Here is a 23,218-nt window from a genome sequence, read left to right on the forward strand (position 1 = left end):
AGCTTTCTATAACTCTCTCAGTAAAATTCAATTGAAAACTATAAACATAGTGTATAAATGTATATAAATGAATATGTATAAAACATTAGTACACAAATTTAATGATTGCATTATATTTTATTGAATAAATGATCGTTTTGATAAGTTCGCGTTACAAACATTTTCAAACATACATGCAAAAAAAACGCGTTGCCACCGCGCGTGATTGCGACATCGCGGAAAATCGCGGTTATATAATCCGCGGTAGCCAACGCGTTCATCTGCTGTTATCGCGACTTCCGAAAACATGCACACGGCGTATCGCCGCAATGTGGCTTACCTCGTTATGTCGGTATTTTGACAGGTAAAGGTGGTACAAATAGAAGAAAGTATATGTTAATTGAACCGTGGTCGCAGAATGGATTTCACTCGATTGCGAGGGTTAACAATTTCATCCCCCCCCCCCAAACTTCTAATAAGTGAATTGATTCAATATAGTATTTATTAACAATTACACAAGTTTAACGTGGGCATTCGAAGTTTTGAATTTTTTTTAACAAGGTGACAATAGCTAGCGTCTGAATACTTTCACAGTTGCAAAGCATACTTTTCAAGGATCAAACTACGTTTTGAGTGCGAACCAAGACTTGTAGAGTTTGTATGAGTTCAAGTTATAAAACTAACTCGAATTGCATGTATAGGAATCAGAATCAGAATGTAATTTATTTGGATTTAAACATGTAGTTTATCATCCATAAACATGTAACAATAATATTAACAAGTCAATAGTAAATAAATACAAACAACACAACAAACGTGTTATGTTTACCTATAATGGTATAATATATACAGCAGTATAGGACGTGAACAAAGACAAAGCCTCTCGATAATTGACAGCTACCTTAATTACCGTTAATTAACACTATGCAACGCCGCGTATCGCGGTGACTCGACGCGGTGGAACGCGGGAGAAATTATAAATATGAACGCGGTAGGCATTATGCTTCAATCGAGGCGTATAATGACAATGAGATTAAAAAGATAATGTCCGCGGAAAAGAAAAATCGCGGAGGTGTTCAAAATATGCAAAAACGCGTGGTTGGTAGAGTACGATAATAGACAGGTAATCAATATAAGCGAACGAACTTTATTCCAATATATTTCAAGTAATAACAAGCTTTCTTGAAAACCAGCTTCAGTTTCTGGCATCACAACAATATCATCAGCATACAACAATACAAATAGTCTGAACACATCTAAATCTATGCCATGATACTTATTTGCAATAAAATATTCTTCTTTATCATTGAAATACATTAAAAATATAAAAAAAAATGGGGACAATTAAAGAATCTCCTTGACGCACACCTAGAAAACGTGTACAACTTTCACATACAACGTTGTCACATTTCGTTCTAGACTTAACATTCAAGAACATTGAGCGAATAATATCGAGCATTTTATCTCTTACACCTAGTTTAATGAGTCTATACCACTTAATATCCCGGAAAACATTATCAAATGCCTTTGTAAACTCCACAAATGCAGTATACAACTTCTTGCTATTCGTAAAATAATTCATAATACTATGCAATTCACAGTTCCCATGTTTTGTCTAAAACCAGCCTGTGTTGCTATATATACATGATACTGCTCAGCCAATAGTAAGTCTATCATTTAAAATGTTAGTGAATAATTGTCCAACATTACTCAGCAATGTTTTACCTCTAAAATTGCTTGGACTATTAATATCTTCCTTTTTGTGTAAATGGACAATATATCCCTCTGATCATTTCTCTGGAAAATAGTCAAAATCGAAGCATATATTAAACAATGTACATAACACAGATGAGAATATATCATTGATTGATCCATACTTGAATAACTCATTTATTAAACAGTCAGGGCCACCTGATTTACCATTGTTTAATTTTTGGCAAGCCTTCCTAACTTCTTCGATTGTAAAAGGCACATTTAGTTCCTGAAACGTAATTTTTACTTCCCCATTAAGATATGTTTTTATTAAAATACAAAACATCTACATCTGCTTGGAAAAACAGTAACTGATCAAAAGTATTCTACAAAATAATTTGATTTAAAAAACTCGTCTGATTAACAACAGATCCACTGAGCATTTTCCAATACAATTTTGTATTACATTTACTTCCTTTTGCTATTTCTAGTTCATGTGTTTGTGAATCATCATATATAAATATCTTCTTTCTAACAACAGTTTTATAATCTCTTCTTGCATGTACCATATCTATTCTTGTAAAATCACATGGGTTATTTCCAAGACTCTTGTAGTATTTTCTTTTTAAATCAGTACATTCCTTGTCAATATAATCAGTACATTCCTTGTCAATATAATCAGTACATTCCTTGTCAATATAATCAGTACATTCCTTGTCAATATAATCAGTACATTCCTTGTCAATATAATCAGTACATTCCTTGTCAATATAATCAGTACATTCCTTGTCAATATAATCCGCATCCTTACAACTTTTTTTATTTCTGCTTTTAACATTTCTACACTAGGATTTTCTTTTTATATAAGCTGAAATATTTGCATTCGAATATCTTATGTTAATTTGTTTAAATTCAATAAAACATTATTTTATTAAATCAAATCGTTCTCTTGCATCTTGAGTCATCAGGACCAGGGTATACTCTAGGACAATTTTAATCGACAAATATCTGGTTTAATTTGACATTAGTTTCATATAGAGACTCCGCCCTAGAAAATTCGAGGATGATGTGCAATTTAACGCATCTCTAACTTAATATGCTCGTATGGGTTCTAAAGGATCAACTATACATGTGCCTCGATTTATATGTATCGTTATACATAAAAAAAACACTTAAACACCGCGAATCATTTATTTCTTTTTTTACAAAGTCCACAATACAACTCTTGTTACTTTTATCATAATATTGTACGTATATTCACTCAATTGGAGATAAAAATAATAGTAACATATGTATTACGTTAAATATATATTGCGATAGTTTCTATGATGATTGTTTTAAAAGAAACTGTTCATGGCAATAACAGCTCTGAACACCTCTGGTTTGAATTCGTCTGCAGTTCAAGATTAATTATATCTTCCGGGTTCGGCCATTCCATCGATATATCAATGGAAGAAACACTGAGTTCCCTCGATTTCTGTATCTCTTTTATTAAATCCTTTGCAGAAGATGTTCTTGGTTCCAACAGTGTGCATTCAAACATGACGAGTTCTACAACATGATCCTTTCCGGCTTCCTTGATGCGCCCAATGGTGTGTTTAAGCATATCCACACACACCGCATTATAATCCAATTTGACGCGCGTAACTGTATATGGAAACGATATCTGTTCATTTCCAAAGTCTATCGCATTCAAATTAATGTACCTCAAACAACTCAGAGATTCTACTGCACGACACAGGAATGGAACATCGTTCGATTTATTAATGATTATTTTTTCGAGCGGACTGCTGTTTGAAATTAGAGTGCTAAGCGCAGATTGTTCCACCTCGGGTGTTACATTGTCCAGTACGAGGGTCCGTGGACTTGATGTAGGTATTGCAACGCTTGATCCTTCAAAAAAGAAGGCGAGGTACAAACACCTTAAGTTCCGACATGGGGTCAAGTCAAGGTGTCCACCCATGAGCCTCAAATCAAGTGCGGTAAGAGTGTTGCCAGACAAACGGAACATTTCATTCAATCTTGAGTCTGAAAAATAATTTAACCATGAACTATGGATGAACGTTATAATGTTGTGTTTATTTAAATCAAAGAGGGGTGCAAATGAGGATGCCAGCCTATCTTCTTGATTTTTTCTGAAGAAGTAGTGGGACAAGGCTAGTTTGACATCAGCATAGCCATTTACAATAGCCTCCTCATATCCTGAAAACATCATTGTTTGGAGAGAATCGACTAATTTGTGTGCAGGTCTCTCTGCTTCAAACGTCGTTTTAGCGTGAAATTCTTTCATCTGCGTCTTACATGCAATTTTGGAGTTTATCCATGTAGAAAGGAGTTCTGCAATGTTCGGATTCATACCACACAGAAATATGAACACTTGAGAAATATCCAATACGTTTTCCTCAATACTAGATTCAAAATATAGCCGTATGTCTTCTCCCACGGCATGTTGGTTTTGTGCTAAATATACTGCTGCCAAATATTCTTGAAAAGTCTTATGTAAGAATATGAAGTCTGATTTTCGAGAGGTAAGAAACTGTGTCGATTCTCTTTCCGACAGAATCCCTGCTTTAAGTGCTACTTTCTTTTCAGCAGATGAGAGGTGATTGTCAACAATTTCTTCACCAAATACAATCGAATTTGCCTTATTGTATTTGAACAATAAGTGGAATGCAAGTTTTGAAAGTGATTCCGTCACTTTCTTCTTGCCCTTTGCTTCAAACTTTTCTATTGTTTTGGTGTTGTCAATTCCGATATGTAGACCAATAGCCCTACCAAAAAGCATGTCAATCATGTTGGTATATATTTCCCTGAGACTTGGTTTTAAGCTCCCATTCTCATACCAAAGGCATACCAACTGCATTAACACCACAGGTATTTGTAGAAAACTACTAAGATTAAGTTGTTTAAGTTTCTGGATGAAATCTGCCGCTGATTTATTCTGTGATGATATGTTGTTCAAACATCGAATGACCTTCTCAGCCAGGACTTCTGCGTTTTCTATTCCGGAAATGGTCAATACAGCATCAATATCCGAATGGGCGACGGCCACTTTAGCCATTCTCCACGGCCTACTTGTGGTCAAGATAGTACATTTCTTCCGCATACGTTTTTCTGGCACGATTCTATGGTCTGAATATGACCACTCGTCCAGCCCTTCTAATATGATAAGACAAGAATTTTCATCCAGAACCGTTTGTATAAGTTCATACATGATCTTATGATCCTTTTCAGAAAATATTCGTTTTACTATTTCTTCCTTAATCATTTCATCAACGTCTTTTATCGAGCTAGTACGGCGAAGAATGATAAAAAAGAGATAGTCAAATTTCTTTAGCGTTTCAACATCTCTAAACCCTTCAGTTTGGCTCGATTTATTTTTCCCTTTTGCAAAGGCACTTGAATGGGCATCACACCAATCTAAAGCAAGTTTAGCGCAAAAGGTAGATTTTCCCATACCTGGCTCGCCTTGTAGGTACACATCTGCATATTTCTTCTTTGAATTGTGACTCCAAAATATATCTTTGTACGATACTACTACTTCAGATTTATCATCATCGTCGTGTTGGCCCTTTGTTCCTGGCTTAGGTTTAGAAATGTTCGGCTGCACATAAAAGTTGTACAACTTGTTGTTGATGGTTGGAACAAGGGGTGACAAGGGAATTGAGCCCAAACGCTTTTTGTAGTCCTGTTGAAGGCGCTCTTTAAGATCTGGAAAACAAAATGAGATGAGTATATTTGAACACATTCTGAAAGAGAGAAAAACAACACTTTTTGGAGTAAAACTTGAGAAATGAACGACCAATTTCCATGGATGATGCGGATATTGTATTTTTGGATTATTTTATTTTATTTAATATATGTGTTTCTTCTATTTATCAATGATAACAATAAGATAGCGAACCCTTTATCAGCTTCTGGTTGTCGATCGATATCTTTGAGCCTGTAAAATAAAGAAAAGCTTAAATACGTACTAAAACTTTCATCATCATCATCATCATCATCATCATCATCATCATCATCATCAACATCATCAGTACGAGTGGCAGTAGCAGTAGCAGCAGTAGAAGTATTTGTAGTAGCAGTAGCGGTAAAGATTAACTAAGTACTTGTAGCAACAGTTTAAGTGATAGAAGCAGTAAAAAGTGGTAATTGAAGTCAATTCTATGGATATTATACAATTTTCAGTGTCCATACTTCTATTACTAATTTAAATAATTTTACTAAATATACAATGAATACGTGTTGCAATATTTTATTTTTATAACTACCTTTAGGAGTAGAAATATTGACGACACCGGTATTCTTTATGTTGATCTGGTCTCCATGTACATGTGTGACACTGGTCTTTGATGATTTGTGCCCTGCAGCGATAAAAGCCACCTTTTGCTTTTATTTTTTTCACTTTGTACAATACTATATGCGCAGAAAACAGTTTAATGTGCATCATAACAACTTAAAATTGCACCTGAAGATGATTCAATGAAAATCTATTACCCTGTTCATTTTCAGTCCGTTGTTCATGTATGCAATGGCCATTGCATTTTGGCCAGAACTTTAGTTTCCAGATACGTTTCATCAGTAAATCATTTATTTAATAGAATTAAACGTATGATTTATTTTTATTATAATTTTTTAAACAAAATTTCTGATCTTTTGTATGCTTACTCTCGCTAGAAACCTCATTTCGGAAGTGTTTAACCTCCTCGCGAGTTGCTTCGGATAGTTTAACTTTAGTTTCATCAACAACTGTGTCTGCTGCACGCTTGGCGGTGGTCTTAAACTTCTGTATTTCTTGGTTTGCTTGGCATTCAAGTTCCTTTCTTGTATCATTCAATATATCTTCTACATCCTCAGTCGTATCATCGATGAATCTAAATGACATTTCTTCTAATTCACACTTTAATGCGTGAGGACTTGGTGTTAGAAGGTCCATGGAACATGTTCTACGAAGTTCGCCTGTGAAATAAAGAGTATACAAAATAATCTACTATCAGAGGGTAACATAGATTCTTGCCGTGTAACAATCACTGTCGGTAAAAACGTTCAGTCAAACCAAGCTGGCTATTTTCATAAAATCTTGTTAGTGAGGATCCTTATCGTGCCTCTAGACGCTATCTCGTCATTCAAATAAGCAATGGCCATTATTACTGTTTAGTGGTTATCCAAATACTCCACCAATGGTGCCCAGAGCTCAGACAGGTTGATATACATATACATGAAGAATCTGCGAGTATGCTCTTTATCAATAAGACACCGGCTTAATAGTAAAGACAATTAAATACTACAACCATTTTAAAATAGACTCTATCATTTCGAGGGGTAAACACGAAAAGGTTAAAAGTATTAATTAGATGACATTAAGTAAAATCTTAAATTTGAAGAATTGGCGGATTGAGCGTAGCGAACGAGCCCTTCTTAATCATTAAGATTTTACTTAAGGTCATCGACTTAAAATACAACCGCATTGGCTGACACATTGTCAACGCAAGATCTGACGGAGGAATTGTGTATCGGATAAGTGGCCGGATGAGTTGCAGTAGGCAGAGCTTTAAACATCCGCTAAAGTTGAAATTCTTAATGATTAAGCCTGGTACTAAATGATTTCCTAACAGCAATTTCATTGGCTGAAAATAAGTGTGTTATTTATTAAAGAAGCTTTAACCCCTTGAGATACTTCATATGATTAAAAGAGACGCCTGGTGTTAAAGTCAAGAGTTTTAACCTTTGAATGATCTCTGTTTACTAAGTGGCAGATAGATGATCATTGTTGTTTACTTTGTGTATGTATAGAAACCCCTATTCGATCAAATTATGTTATCTCAATCAATTCTTCAGTCGTATAAAATAGATTAGATTGACTGCACCAGATCTTATATTCTTGAGACAACGGACTAAATAAATAGTCCATATGCTCGTACTGTAACATATTCCGAAGTCAAAAATGAAATGAAAATCCGTTTTTCACCGACACCTTATCACAGAAACACATGGTATAACGTTTACCTTCATGTTGGTCTTCAGCTTGACCCTGGCCGCCCACTTGCACGTCCTCCCCATCATAAGAACGATACTCGTTGCCATTTGTACTCAGCCTACAACATGTCTGACCCATTGAACCCTTTCATGGCTGTCCGTACATCACCTGTAAAAACAAGCATTGGAGAGGAGTATGAGGTTCCTTTAAGTTTTACATTATCCACTTTGATCCTCAAACTGTACTGTATGACCAATTACGCAACTCAACATCTTATTGATGGATAACCTATATGTATGTGTCAAGAATTAAAAACACTTTTAAAACATATATTTCACTCGTTTAGCTCCTTGTTATATTTCACATTTGATATAACCTCGTTTGTCCATGTATTTATAAAGACAACTTGACAACTTATCATTTATTGATGAAGCCATTTGACGCGTGTGTGTGGTCATTTTTAGTGTGAGTGGTCAGTGTATATTGTGAGTGGTCAGTGCGTAGTGTGTGATCAGTGTTTAGTGTGTGTGGTCAGTTTGTTGTGTGAGTGGTCCGTGTGTATTGTGTGTGGTCAGTGTGTAGTATATGTGGTATGTGTGGTCAGTGTGTAGTGTGTGTGGTCAGATTGTAGTGTGTAGTCAGTTTGTAGTGTGAGTGGTCATTGTCTAATGTGTGTAGCCAGTTTGTAGAGTGAGTGGTCAGTGTCTAATGTGTGTAGCCAGTTTGTAGTGTGAGTGGTCAGTGGCTAATGTGTGTAGCCAGTTTGTAGTGTGAGTGGTCAGTGTCTAATGTGTGTAGCCAGTTTGTAGTGTGAGTGGTCAGTGTCTAATGTGTGTAGTCAGTTTGTAGTGTGAGTGGTCAGTGTCTAATGTGTGTGGCCAGTTTGTAGTGTGAGTGGTCAGTGTGAAGTGTGTGTGGCCAGTTCGTTGTGTGAATGGCCAGTGTTTAGTTTGTGTGGTTAGTGTGTGTGGTCAGTTTGTAGTATGTGGTCAGTTTGTACTGTGTGTGTTGTCAGTGTGTGTGTGGTCAGTTTTGTAGTGTGTGTGGTCAGTGTGTAGTGTGTGTGATCAGTGTGTGGTCAGTTTGTAGTGTGTATGGTAAGTGTGTAGAGTGTGTGGTCAGTGTGTAGTATGAGTGGTCAGTGTGTATTGTGTGTGGTTAGTTTGTAGTGTGAGTGGTCAGTATGTATTGTATGTGGTCAGTGTGTGCGGTCAGTTTGTAGTGTGTGTGTGTGGTAAGCGTGTATGGTGTGGTCAGTGTGTAGTGTGTGTGGTCAGTGTGTAGTGTGAGTGGTCATTGTAAAGAGTGTGGTCAGTGTGCAGGGTGTGTGGTCAGTTTGTAGATTGTGTGGTCAGTATGTAGTGTTTGTGGTCAGTGTTTTGTGGCCAGTGTGTAGTGTATGTGGTCATTGTGTAGTGAATGTGGTCAGTGTATGTGGTCAGTGTGTAGTGTGGGTGTTCAGTGTGTAGTGTGGTCAATGTGGAATGTATGTGGTCAGTGTGTAGTGTGTGTGGTCAGTCAGTAGTGTGTGTAGACAGTGTGTAGTGTGTGTGGTCAGTGTGTAGTGTGTATGGTCAATCAGTAGTGTGTGTGTGGTCAGTCAGTAGTGTTTGGTCAGTCAGTAGTCTGTGTGGTCAGTCAGTAGTGTGTGTGGTCAGTGTGTAATGTTTGTACTTTTTGTGACTCTTGTTCAGAGTCATTTTGGCGCTTAACACTTTGGACGACAGTTTAACCGTCAGTGTAAGTTAAATTAATTAACTTTTTGAACATCTTCAGTCAATGACTTTCTCGTAATAACGTTATACTTTTAGCCTCATTTAGCCAGGTCTATACTGTATGTACCTTCCATAGCCGAGAGTGTAAGACAGGTTCATTCCACCCCGAGTGTATGGTGCTTTTCCCCTTACCTCAGTTAACAAAATATAGGAAAAATGGAGTTCAATATAATTTTTATTTACGGGTACTTTTTTATCTTTGCCCGTGGACAAGATAAGGATCTGTGTGAATTAAATATCCCACATTGCACCCTATGTGTTTCAATTTTTAGGCACTAGTGTAATACATGAATACATACACAATCATATTTACCTTTCTTTCAGTCTGATTCAACTATGTGTATTGGTCACTCATTGGATTGAGATTAACCTTTAATAATTGTATAGACAAATAAAAACACTCATAATTCTCTCTTTAGTTTAAGACTTACCTGACGTGTATTTAATACGGCAACGGTACTCAGGTATTTATTTTTTAAAAGACCTGTTATATTATTTATATACACTACTCAAACACTACAATAGACAATGAGTTAAATTGCATTACTTCCCTTTAATCATAAACTCTATTGCATGTATTATTTATTATAGACTGATGTTGTATACTTTTATAGCACTTGTTAATCGGACTTCACACAGTAAACATGTAACAAAAACCTTGTGTCTTTGTACATCTCACTCTCATCCCAAGAAATACAACAACCACAACATACCTGACCTATTTACACCTGAAAATCTCTCCACGCATCACTGGTTTACAACAATCTGTTTATATTAACACTTCCTTCTGTGTACGTTTTTGCTTTTGTTTAAAACAATATCTACACACTTTGTTACGTTACAATGCATGATATAATTATTGTCATCCGACTGTTATACATCTTATTACATATACATATTCAATTGTTAACAATAAATATCACGTACCAGTGCAGTAAGCGTTCATTATTCATGCTGTTAACTATCATCGCATGATTCAGTGAAACGCTTTATCGAACATAGTCCTGTTAAAGTTGCTGAGGTGTGCAAAGCGATCACTGTATGGGTCCGTTATGATTAGCTATATCGTTGTTAGATCCATTTAGATAAAAACTGGAAACTAGGCCGGTTGCACGAATAAACTAAGACGGGTTATGATTCAAGATTCAAGATTCAACTTCGATTTATTAAGTAACTTGAACACAAAGTTCTCCTCATTACATGATAGATACATAATACATTCATTTGCGTATATAGTGTTATGACTTTCCTTAAATATCTTTGTGAAAAAAGACACAGGATGTACATGTATATATAAAAAAGTGGTTGAGAATTGAATAGCGTATTTCATATACTCAAGAATAATGTTTTGATGTCTTTTTTCGTTTATTCTCAATTACATTAAAATGTCTTTGTTTTCCATGAAATATGAGGAAAATGATTTTTTCATCAAAGGGTCTGTAGAAATCCAAATTTCGTACAGAATCGATGAAATGTTAAGCATATATCGAATTGTCAGACGAGAAACGCCATATGCAAGGTAAAAGAGCGAAAGCTTTTAAGTTAAGGATTATATATGTTTCTGAAATTTTGGAAATACAAAAAAATTATTATATGAGAACGAATTAGAAAATGGTACACAGTCAAAATAGAAAGGCAAAAAGACAGTACCCATCATGCAAGATTCGAACTATGATCATTGGATTTGACAAGTCATCAATATAATTCATAATTCTAGTGGTTTTTGTCACAATTGTAACTACAACAACTTTTGTTTATGTATGACATCACCAGTACGTCATATGTATTTCTGTTGTGTGGAAAATTCTCAATAAAAATAACTGTCATTGTGGGCAATGCTGTTTGTTTAACAAGTGGAGAGACTTTTCTGATTAATAACTCCCCCACCCCCTTGTTTTGCCTTAAATGGAATTTAAAAACCTTGTACTTAAAAATATATACGGTTATTTTAGTCTGCATCCGCTAGAAATGACTTTAAATGTTGTCTAAAAATGATCATTTCACTTTGAATTATAAAGGAAATGATAATGGTGGTGTGTAAACTTAACATTCGAATGTTGATGACTGTTGCCAACAGGTGATATGAGGACATTGTTTTCCGTATTATTTTTAATAGCTATTACTTCATCCATTAATATATAACGTTTAAGAGGTCTAATCAAGCCAATTATTTGTCTTCCTTTATAAGTGAATAGAACATGTAAGATCGCCAAATTACATATCATTGTTTCACTTTAAAATGTGGTAAGACGTATAAAGAAAAGGAAGTCAGAGAAAATACTTTACATTTTAAGTACATCATATATAAAGTTATACAGACATATAATGTGACATTTGAAGGCCAAAATCAATTTGATATATCATTTTCGGTATTTTCCTTTTCTGCAAAGCGAATCATTTTAAATAATACAAAAACAATAGATGGTCACCAGGCCTCAAACACGCACGCACACACGCACGCACGCACGCACGCACGCGCACGCACGCACACACACATAGAAAAAAATACAAAATGTATATACATATATTATCATATTTGCTGAATCGATAAAAGCTAAAATAAACAAGTATATAGTATAGAGTATTTACATTTCTTTTTACACATCTATATGTAATTTGAAGCTTAATTAAGAGATCTTATACGAGTATTATAACTATTAGAATATCCGTTTAAGATATGTGCACAATATATATGTATTTTATTAGTCCGCGTTATACCTGAGTATATGTCACCCTCACTTTCGCTTTACTTGGATGGTTATAAATGCGGAATTTGGATATAATAGAACATTAATGAATAACAATAACTGTAACCTGTGAAGGGATTGTTGAGTTAGTCATATGTGGAGAAACCAAGAAGCTAGATTTATCTAGATTGGTTGATAATAAACAGCGTTAAAACAACTGACACAGAATCATGTCCTGTTTCAGTTTGACACGGGATGGTCTTAATATATGTACATTGTAAATATCTTCTTGATTTTTAAAGCCCGAAGTAAACAATCGACTGAACTAGTATAACGGTTTGTTATCAATAATTGGTCATAATGCGAGTAGGCTGAATAAATAAACTAATTGGGATTGAATATAAAACTATAGGTGAAACCAACGAGCATCAAATTGAACAACAACGATGGAGATGAACGGTTACATTCGAGGCGATGAAGCTTCTCACCCAAGGGATTCAGGTTACACACCGGACCTAACCCCGATGGAAACACCGGAGCTTGGTCCGGGCGAATCGAAGTTTACGGAAATATCTACAGGAGACATGGATGTTGAACCAGACGGCTGGAAGATCACTACACAGACCCCGGATGAGACCGTGGGCTACCAGCCGGCGGGGAACAATGGTATTAATGGAGAGGATTACAGGTATGATATGTAACCAAGGTTCACATCAGTCATTTGTGTTGATAAATGTATATATTTTCTTCACATTAAATATTGATACACCTTCGGGCCGCTCAGAATATTAAACATGAAACGCATACATATTTCAAAATATAAGTAGAAGTACTTTTGTAATGTTGTTATCATACAAATGGCCATGATTATTTGCTGTTTTAGTATTTGTAAAAAAAAAACAATAAAAAATCATCGGCGGACTGTAAATAGTTCCTAAAGGGTCCGGTTTCACAAAATAAAATCTAAAGTCATATAACTGACTTTTCGACTACCTGATTGGATTGCTATTTTGACTTTATACTATAAAAGTTTTCATACAGCCGGACCCAGATCTTCGTTGTTAGTACTATAATACCAAGTGTTTGTTTCCTTTTCATCTTGAGAATATTGGACATTGAAGATATTGGAAATTGTGAGTTACTGACTTACGAAAACGAATGACTTGTTTGTGTATTTATGCTTTTGATGATTAATATAGTAGAACCGGAAGTCCATATATCACGCCTCCAACATAAATTACGCAACGCCATTGGTCCAGGACTGGTCACGCGGTGACCCAATATTTTTCCATATTGGGTCACCAAATTTATATCGTACCAAAATGGCGGATATTTCCGATTCCGATGAATAAATGAAACATTTTAACATGTCAACAGGTTGTCGACGTGATATAAACGTAACGGGAGTAGTAGGCAACCCGATATGGGACTTACAGGGTGTAGGTAACCCGATATGGGACATACAGGGTGTAGGTAACCCGATATGGGACATACAGGGTGTAGGCAACCGATATGGGACATACAGGGTGTAGGTAACTGATATGGGACATACAGGGTGTAGGTAACCCGATATGGGACATACAGGGTGTAGGTGACCCGATATGGGACATACAGGGTGTAGGTGACCCGATATGGGACATACAGGGTGTATGTGACCCGATATGGGACATACAGGGTGTAGGTGACCCGATATGGGACATACAGGGTGTAGGTGACCCGATATGGGACATACAGGGTGTAGGTGACCCGATATGGGACATACAGGGTGTAGGTAACCCGATATGGGACATACAGGGTGTAGGTAACCCGATATGGGACATACAGGGTGTAGGTAACCCGATATGGGACATACAGGGTGTAGGTAACCGATATGGGACATACAGGGTGTAGGTAACCCGATATGGGACATACAGGGTGTAGGTAACCCGATATGGGACATACAGGGTGTAGGTAACCGATATGGGACATACAGGGTGTAGGTAACCGATATGGGACATACAGTGTGTAGGTAACCGATATGGGACATACAGGGTGTAGGTAACCCGATATGGGACATATAGGGTGTAGGTAACCGATATGGGACATACAGGGTGTAGGTAACCGATATGGGACATACAGGGTGTAGGTAACCCGATATGGGACATACAGGGTGTAGGTAATCCGATATGGGACATACAGGGTGTAGGCAACCGATATGGGACATACAGGGTGTAGGTGACCCGATATGGGACATACAGGGTGTAGGTGACCCGATATGGGACACACAGGGTGTAGGTAACCCGATATGGGACATACAGGGTGTAGGTTACCCGATATGGGACATACAGGGTGTAGGTAACCGATATGGGACATACAGGGTGTAGGCACCCGATATGGGACATACAGGGTGTAGGTAACCGATATGGGACATACAGGGTGTAGGCAACCGATATGGGACATACAGGGTGTAAGTAACCGATATGGGACATACAGGGTGAAGGTAACCCGATATGGGACATACAGGGTGTAGGTAACCGATATGGGACATACAGGGTGAAGGTAACCCGATATGGGACATACAGGGTGTAGGTAACCGATATGGGACATACAGGGTGTAGGTAACCGATATGGGGCATACAGGGTGTAGGTAACCCGATATGGGACATACAGGGTGTAGGTAACCCGATATGGGACATACAGGGTGTAGGTAACCCGATATGGGACATACAGGGTGTAGGTAATCCGATATGGGACATACAGGGTGTAGGCAACCGATATGGGACATACAGGGTGTAGGTGACCCGATATGGGACATACAGGGTGTAGGTGACCCGATATGGGACACACAGGGTGTAGGTAACCCGATATGGGACATACAGGGTGTAGGTTACCCGATATGGGACATACAGGGTGTAGGTAACCGATATGGGACATACAGGGTGTAGGCACCCGATATGGGACATACAGGGTGTAGGTAACCGATATGGGACATACAGGGTGTAGGCAACCGATATGGGACATACAGGGTGTAAGTAACCGATATGGGACATACAGGGTGAAGGTAACCCGATATGGGACATACAGGGTGTAGGTAACCGATATGGGACATACAGGGTGAAGGTAACCCGATATGGGACATACAGGGTGTAGGTAACCGATATGGGACATACAGGGTGTAGGTAACCGATATGGGGCATACAGGGTGTAGGTAACCCGATATGGGACATACAGGGTGTAGGTAACCAGATATGGGACATACAGGGTGTAGGTAACCGATATAGGACATACAGGGTGTAGGTAACCCGATATGGGACATACAGGGTGTAGGTAACCTGATATGGGACATACAGGGTGTAGGTAACCTGATATGGGACATACAGGGTGTAGGTAACCCGATATGGGTCACACAGGGTGTAGGTAACCCGATATGGGACATACAGGGTGTAGGTAACCGATATGGGACATACAGGGAGTAGGTAACCGATATGGGACATACAGGGTGTAGGTAACCGATATTGGACATACAGGGTGAAGGTAACCCGATATGGGACACACAGGGTGTAGGTAACCCGATATGGGACATACAGGGTGTAGGTAACCCGATATGGGACATACAGGGTGAAGGTAACCCGATATGGGACATACAGGGTGTAGGTAACCCGATATGGGACACACAGGGTGTAGGTGACCCGATATGGGACATACAGGGTGTAGGTAACCCGATATGGGACACACAGGGTGTAGGTTACCCGATATGGGACATACAGGATGTAGGTAACCCGATATGGGACATACAGAGTGTAGGTAACCGATATGGGACATACAGGGTGTAGGCAACCGATATGGGACATACAGGGTGTAGGTAACCCGATATGGGACATACAGGGTGAAGGTAACCCGATATGGGACATACAGGGTGTAGGTAACCCGATATGGGACACACAGGGTGTAGGTAACCCGATATGGGACATACAGGGTGTAGGTAACCCGATATGGGACACACAGGGTGTAGGGTACCCGATATGGGACATACAGGATGTAGGTAACCCGATATGGGACATACAGGGTGTAGGTAACCGATATGGGACATACAGGGTGTAGGCAACCGATATGGGACATACAGGGTGTAGGTAACCCGATATGGGACACACAGGGTGTAGGTAACCCGATATGGGACACACAGGGTGTAGGTAACCGATATGGGACATAGAGGGTGTAGGTAACCGATATGGGACATACAGGGTGTAGGTAACCCGATATGGGACATACAGGGTGTAGGTAACCCGATATGGGACACACAGGGTGTAGGTAACCCGATATGGGACATACAGGGAGTAGGTAACCGATATGGGACATACAGGGTGTAGGTAACCGATATGGGACATACAGGGTGAAGGTAACCCGATATGGGACACACAGGGTGTAGGTAACCCGATATGGGACATACAGGGTGTAGGTAACCCGATATGGGACATACAGGGTGAAGGTAACCCGATATGGGACATACAGGGTGTAGGTAACCCGATATGGGACACACAGGGTGTAGGTAACCCGATATGGGACATACAGGGTGTAGGTAACCCGATATGGGACACACAGGGTGTAGGTTACCCGATATGGGACATACAGGATGTAGGTAACCCGATATGGGACATACAGAGTGTAGGTAACCGATATGGGACATACAGGGTGTAGGCAACCGATATGGGACATACAGGGTGTAGGTAACCCGATATGGGACACACAGGGTGTAGGTAACCCGATATGGGACACACAGGGTGTAGGTAACCGATATGGGACATAGAGGGTGTAGGTAACCGATATGGGACATACAGGGTGTAGGTAACCCGATATGGTACATACAGGGTGTAGGTAACCCGATATGGGACACACAGGGTGTAGGTAACCCGATATGGGACATACAGGGTGTAGGTAACCCGATATGGGACATACAGGGTGTAGGTAACCCGATATGGGACATACAGGGTGTAGGTAACCGATATGGGACATACAGGGTGAAGGTGACCCGATATGGGACATATAGGGTGTAGGTGACCCGATAAGGGACATACAGGGTGTAGGCAACCGATATGGGACATACAGGGTGTAGGTAACCCGATATGGGACACACAGGGTGTAGGTAACCCGATAAGGGACATACAGGGTGTAGGTAACCCGATATGGGACACACAGGGTGTAGGTAACCCGATAAGGGACATACAGGGTGTAGGTAACCCGATATGGGTCATACAGGGTGTAGGTAACCCGATATGGGTCATACAGGGTGTAGGTAACCGATATGGGACATACAGGGTGTAGGCAACCGATATGGGGCATACAGCGTGTAGGTAACCCGATATGGGACATACAGGGTGTAGGTAAACCGATATGGGACATACAGGGTGTAGGTAACCGATATGGGACATACAGGGTGTAGGTAACCGATATGGGACATACAGGGTGTAGGTAACCGATATGGGACATACAGGGTGTATGTAACCGATATGGGACATACAGGGTGTAGGTAACCCGATATGGGACATACAGGGTGTAGGTAACCGATATGGGACATACAGGGTGTAGGTAACCGATATGGGACATACAGGGTGTAGGTAACCGATATGGGACATACAGGGTGTATGTAACCGATATGGGACATACAGGGTGTAGGTAACCGATATGGGACACACAGGGTGTAGGTAACCCGATATGGGACACACGGTGTATATGGGACATACAGGGTGTAGGTAACCGATATGGGACATACAGGGTGTAGGTAACCGATATGGGACATACAGGGTGTAGGTAACCGATATGGGACATACAGGGTGTATGTAACCGATATGGGACATACAGGGTGTAGGTAACCGATATGGGACACACAGGGTGTAGGTAACCCGATATGGGACACACAGGGTGTAGGTAACCCGATATGGGACATACAGGGTGTAGGTAACCCGATATGGGACACACAGGGTGTAGGTTACCCGATATGGGACATACAGGGTGTAGGTAACCGATATGGAACATACAGGGTGTAGGCAACCGATATGGGACATATAGGGTGTAGGTAACCCGATATGGGACACACAGGGTGTAGGTAACCCGATATGGGACACACAGGGTGTAGGTAACCGATATGGGACATACAGGGTGTAGGTAACAGATATGGGACATACAGGGTGTAGGTAACCGATATGGGACATACAGGGTGTAGGTAACCCGATATGGGACATACAGGGTGTAGGTAACCCGATATGGGACACACAGGGTGTAGGTAACCCGATATGGGACATACAGGGTGTAGGTAACCCGATATGGGACATACAGGGTGAAGGTAACCCGATATGGGACATACAGGGTGTAGGTGACCCGATATGGGACATACAGGATGTAGGTGACCCGATATGGGGTATATAGGGTGTAGGTGACCCGATAAGGGACATACAGGGTGTAGGCAACCGATAAGGGACATACAGGGTGTAGGCAACCCGATATGGGACACAGAGGGTGTAGGTAACCCGATATGGGACATACAGGGTGTAGGTAACCCGATATGGGTCATACAGGGTGTAGGTAACCGATATGGGACATACAGGGTGTAGGCAACCGATATGGGACACACAGGGTGTAGGTAACCCGATATGGGACATACAGGGTGTAGGTAACCCGATATGGGACACACAGGGTGTAGGTAACCCGATATGGGACATACAGGGTGTAGGTAACCCGATATGGGACATACAGGGTGTAGGTAACCGATATGGGACATACAGGGTGTAGGTAACCCGATATGGGACATACAGGGTGTAGGTAACCCGATATGGGACATACAGGGTGTAGGTAACCCGATATGGGACATACAGGGTGTAGGTAACCCGATAAGGGACATACAGGGTGTAGGTAACCCGATATGGGACATACAGGGTGTAGGTAACCGATATGGGACATAAAGGGTGTAGGTGACCCGATATGGGACACAAAGGGTGTAGGTAACCCGATATGGGACATACAGGATGTAGGTAACCCGATATGGGACATACAGGGTGTAGGTAACCCGATATGGGACATACAGGGTGTAGGTAACCCGATATGGGACACAAAGGGTGTAGGTAACCCGATATGGGACATACAGGGTGTAGGTAACCCGATATGGGACATACAGGGTGTAGGTAACCGATATGGTTTTCTCTGCCCCGTATTTCCCATATCAGTTCACCTACTAACCCCGTACCTTATAATATCCTTATCATTTCAGTGCTTTCATTTATCCTCCTTATAAAACGTTTGTTTTACGGTTTTAATCACTGATATGCCGGATAGTTTCGTGGAGAAAATGACAGCCTTCAAGCTTTAATTGTGCATTTTATATATGTTTAAATATAAAACCCATTGCCCTCAACAATGCTGATCTATACACGACATAGGGACGCATAGTTGATTTTAATCTTTATAAAATACTGTTATAAAACCATAGTAATATTTGTATCCGAAAATTGAAACATGAACTATTATTATTATTACTTGAACGAAAGAAGTAGAACTTGCCTTGCATCGACAACATCATTCATCATGTGATGTCATTTGTGCTCCATCTAGTTTTAGCCCATAGTATTGGAAATCAAATAAATCCATGGAAAGATCATGTAGCAAAATGGAATCTTGAAAAGTGTCAGGATGCGAGTATTTTGTTTTAATTCCACTGAATGACGCAAACTTGTATGTTTATGCGTGCTATGCACCACACCAGACATGTTTTATCTACCACGTCAGTATTACTTTAAAGATGCACTCTTACTCCCAAAAAATATTGACCAAAATTAATACAATTGTTTTTATTTACCAAAAAGGATACATAAATGTCGAAAAGAAGGTTCTTATGAATGATTATAACCGAGTATAATATGAAAGAAAGGTGTAGAAAACACGGTATTTCTACCTTCTTAGACGATAGAAGATCATAGTAAATCTTTAAGCACTCACCAATCATTTAATATTTTTGCGTTTTCAGCTATTAATACTCGCTAACAATATTGTCATCAGTAATTTATATTTTCCATCAATGCATTATTTAGTAAGTAGTTTAAGGTTTATCACTCAAAATTTATGTTTGTTATAAATGTATATGCATTGATTTTGAATAAGAGTGTCACTTTAAGGCACTGTTGCTGTAAATGTACAAGACATATTCCATCAACCATGTCGTTATTTGTTGTTGTTGTTGTTGTTGTTGAGTTTATGAAGGTCTGCCCGCGCCCTATAATGGCTGCATTATGGCTTGACCCCGTCACATCCCCTAGTGTGGCTTAAATAGAATTTCGAAAGCCAAAGGGGGAGTTTTACTCCTATCGGTTGACGGGATATTCGCCAAATGAGTAGTTCTTTCTTTCAGGGACAAACGCAATAATAACGGTTCGTCTGTACAGACAGTATATCGGGGCAGGCAAAGAGGCGGGGCTCCGTTGTGGGATTTTATACCAGACATGTCCCCTCAACCATGTTACTATTACTTTCAGAGACAACCGCAATAAATACGGATCGACTGTACAGTATTACGGGACAGGTGAAGATGCAGAGCTCTGTTGCTGGCTATGTACCGGTTTACACCACCAGTAAGTTTAATGCATTTCATGTATAGTTAATATAGACCTAACTACTACCTTTGCCTACATTATATCCTGGTCTGTCTTATTTATGGTTATTGATGCTACCTTCTTTATCCTACCTTTGATATTTGAAAGTGTTACTATTTAAGGTGATACTTAAGTTCATTGTTTTACCTATATTGTAAACCAAAAGGAAAAACACATCATTTTTATTTTTAAATGAAAACATATTTTTTTAAGAGAATTGTCCATCATTGTTCGAGCTTAAAGGCCTAGTTTAATCCTTCGTTAAGTGACCACACCCACCCACCCACCCACACACACACACACACACACACAAATATGTGTACAGTACACAAGTCCTGTGTAATGATCCTTATCTACTTGTATTGATCCCTCGTATCAGATCTCTGATCTGGATAAACAGCTGTGCAGTTTTGGGGTTTTATTATTTTATGGACCCTAAATGGCACTGAGCCAATCAACGATTACACAGGAAATTGGGGATTATCATGCCAAACATTCCTTAAACTAGGCCTTTAAAACCATGTTACAAAACCCAACAAAAAGGTGATAACTAGAGAGCCCAAGATGAAAATCCAAACAAATTTGTTGATACAATTATAGGAAAACAAAGGCATTTTTAAAAATGTCTAAAAGCCTTTCTCCCTACAATATCATTTGGTTTACCATTACGAACAATGTCAAGCATACATTCATTACAGTATTTTTGGATTTAATTCTCTACAAAGGTCTAGTTTTTTGTGTATTTTAGTGCAGAAACAACAGGAACTGATTTAAGCATCCTTAAGAATCCTTCCACTTCTTATGATAGTAACGGTTACCTTTAACAAAGTACATTCTCAAATGCGATTAAGAAAGTTTGGAATAAAAACTAAGTAAAGGCATACATTAACAATGTCTCATTTATCTTGTTACAGATGCTGTCACAGCTCAGATCCAGACTCCGTGGGCTGTTGTTCATGTGACCCGGGATGCGGATGTTGTGACGGCGATGTCGGCTGCTGTCCCGGAGACGTGACCAGTGGATGTGGACAGTGTCATCTCTGTAAGGACTGTGGCAATTGTGGGACATGTGATTGTTTGAGTGGTGCTTGTGATGGTTGTGACTGTGGGGGAATGGATTGTGGCGGATGTGACTGCGGAGGATGTGACTGTAGTGGGGGATGTGTGATATTATGATGGAGCTAGTGGAGACTGGTAGCGCTGGTAGCGCTGTGATTGTGTTTTTTGGTTGTGTTTTCTGTGATTCTCACTGTGATATATTTTGGGCTGCGACTGCGGTGGGAATGATTGTAGTGAAAGAAGATAGTGTAAACAGTAGAATATGTGATGGACTGAGCTGTGGTTGAGATTTTTTGTGAGTCTGACTGTAGGGAAATGGATTGTGGGGGATACGATTGCGGAGAGTGTGTTGTGTGGTATTATATTTTATTACATAATGTTATATACCTTAATATAATGATCACCTACTTTTCAGTATTATACAGGTGTAATATAACAATATCGGTCCGCATGTTTGTGAGCAATTTAATTGGAAACATTAATTGCTCATATTAAAATTGATTCCAGCAAGTAATACGTTAATTTCTTATTTTGTTTTTATGATAAAGATTGATCTAAATTTAAAAGTTAATTAGTTAATTATTAAATTATAAGAAGTGAGATTTCCTTATAATTCCATGAAAAACATTCTTCAAACTATCGTCGCTTATTGTTTTTAAGCAGAAAATGACATCATGAACATAATAAAATATTGAAATATTATGAGATCATCTAACCGAGAGTGACGTCACCATTTACGAAGATGCAAATTTATATGTTGTGATTCTTTCTTGACATAACCACAATTGTCATTGTAATCATAAACATAATTAAATGATCGGAATAATACCTATTTTACTAGGTAATATCATTGCTTTGGTAGTTTGTGGTATTCGGCTCATCATTAGCTCCAATCGTAACATCTCGGCCATCTCCGGCAAACTTCAAGATAGTCATATAAGTTTAATATTAGCGGAGGTGCTCCGATTGCATTTGCTCAGGTGAAACAGGGAGGTTTTTAACCAGGTTTTCAAACATGAGAAGGAAGATGGGGAAGAGGGCGACGCGTTTTTTTACATCTATGACTATTCAATAATACAATGGAAACTATAGCGAAAAGCAGAACCGTCAAACTACAAACAAAACAAAGACAGATTTTAAGTATTGTTTATCAATAAATGGTGGGAAAGCACCTCGTGTGAACGTGTCATATTTAATGACCTTTGGTTTAACAAGTTTAAGCCATGCTGACTGAAAATACCTACTTCTCCCGTATCCGGATCCAGTTCTCCTTCACACTCACGGAATGTGACATACATTAATTCATAGCATGTCTTTAAAAAGGCACGCGGCTTTCTTTAAACTGACATTTAATCCTCTTTTTTGTTTTAAATCTGAATCTACAGCGGTAGGTTAAACTGCCAAACTTGATATTTCTTTATCGGCGTGAAAGAAAAA

General features: G+C 39.2%; 2 protein-coding genes across 4 annotated transcripts; one reads left to right on the forward strand and one right to left on the reverse strand.

Moving 5' to 3' along the window:
- Positions 1 to 2,760: 2,760 nt before the first annotated feature.
- Positions 2,761 to 10,473, reverse strand: LOC128222855 (uncharacterized). Of its 3 annotated transcripts, XM_052932005.1 has the most exons (7): positions 10,137 to 10,335; positions 7,678 to 7,816; positions 6,340 to 6,630; positions 5,943 to 6,035; positions 5,576 to 5,614; positions 5,131 to 5,382; positions 2,761 to 3,699 (listed from the first exon to the last, which is right to left on the reverse strand). In XM_052932005.1, the coding sequence occupies exons 2-7, from the start codon at positions 7,784 to 7,786 to the stop codon at positions 3,023 to 3,025; spliced, it is 1,461 nt and encodes a 486-aa protein (XP_052787965.1). In that variant the 5' UTR covers positions 7,787 to 7,816; positions 10,137 to 10,335; the 3' UTR covers positions 2,761 to 3,022. The 3 variants fall into 3 exon arrangements, with proteins under 3 accessions (XP_052787965.1, XP_052787963.1, XP_052787964.1); XM_052932003.1 differs by having other exon boundaries at positions 2,767 to 5,382; XM_052932004.1 differs by lacking the exon at positions 10,137 to 10,335 and adding an exon at positions 10,351 to 10,473 and having other exon boundaries at positions 2,769 to 5,382.
- A 1,674-nt stretch (positions 10,474 to 12,147) lies between these two features.
- Positions 12,148 to 22,502, forward strand: LOC128224685 (uncharacterized). The gene is made up of 3 exons (XM_052934657.1): positions 12,148 to 12,798; positions 20,606 to 20,701; positions 21,637 to 22,502. The coding sequence occupies exons 1-3, from the start codon at positions 12,557 to 12,559 to the stop codon at positions 21,896 to 21,898; spliced, it is 600 nt and encodes a 199-aa protein (XP_052790617.1). The 5' UTR covers positions 12,148 to 12,556; the 3' UTR covers positions 21,899 to 22,502.
- The last annotated feature ends 716 nt before the right edge of the window (positions 22,503 to 23,218 follow it).

This window comes from Mya arenaria, chromosome 17 (genome assembly GCF_026914265.1).
Source record: "Mya arenaria isolate MELC-2E11 chromosome 17, ASM2691426v1".
NCBI classification, from domain to species: domain Eukaryota; kingdom Metazoa; phylum Mollusca; class Bivalvia; order Myida; family Myidae; genus Mya; species Mya arenaria.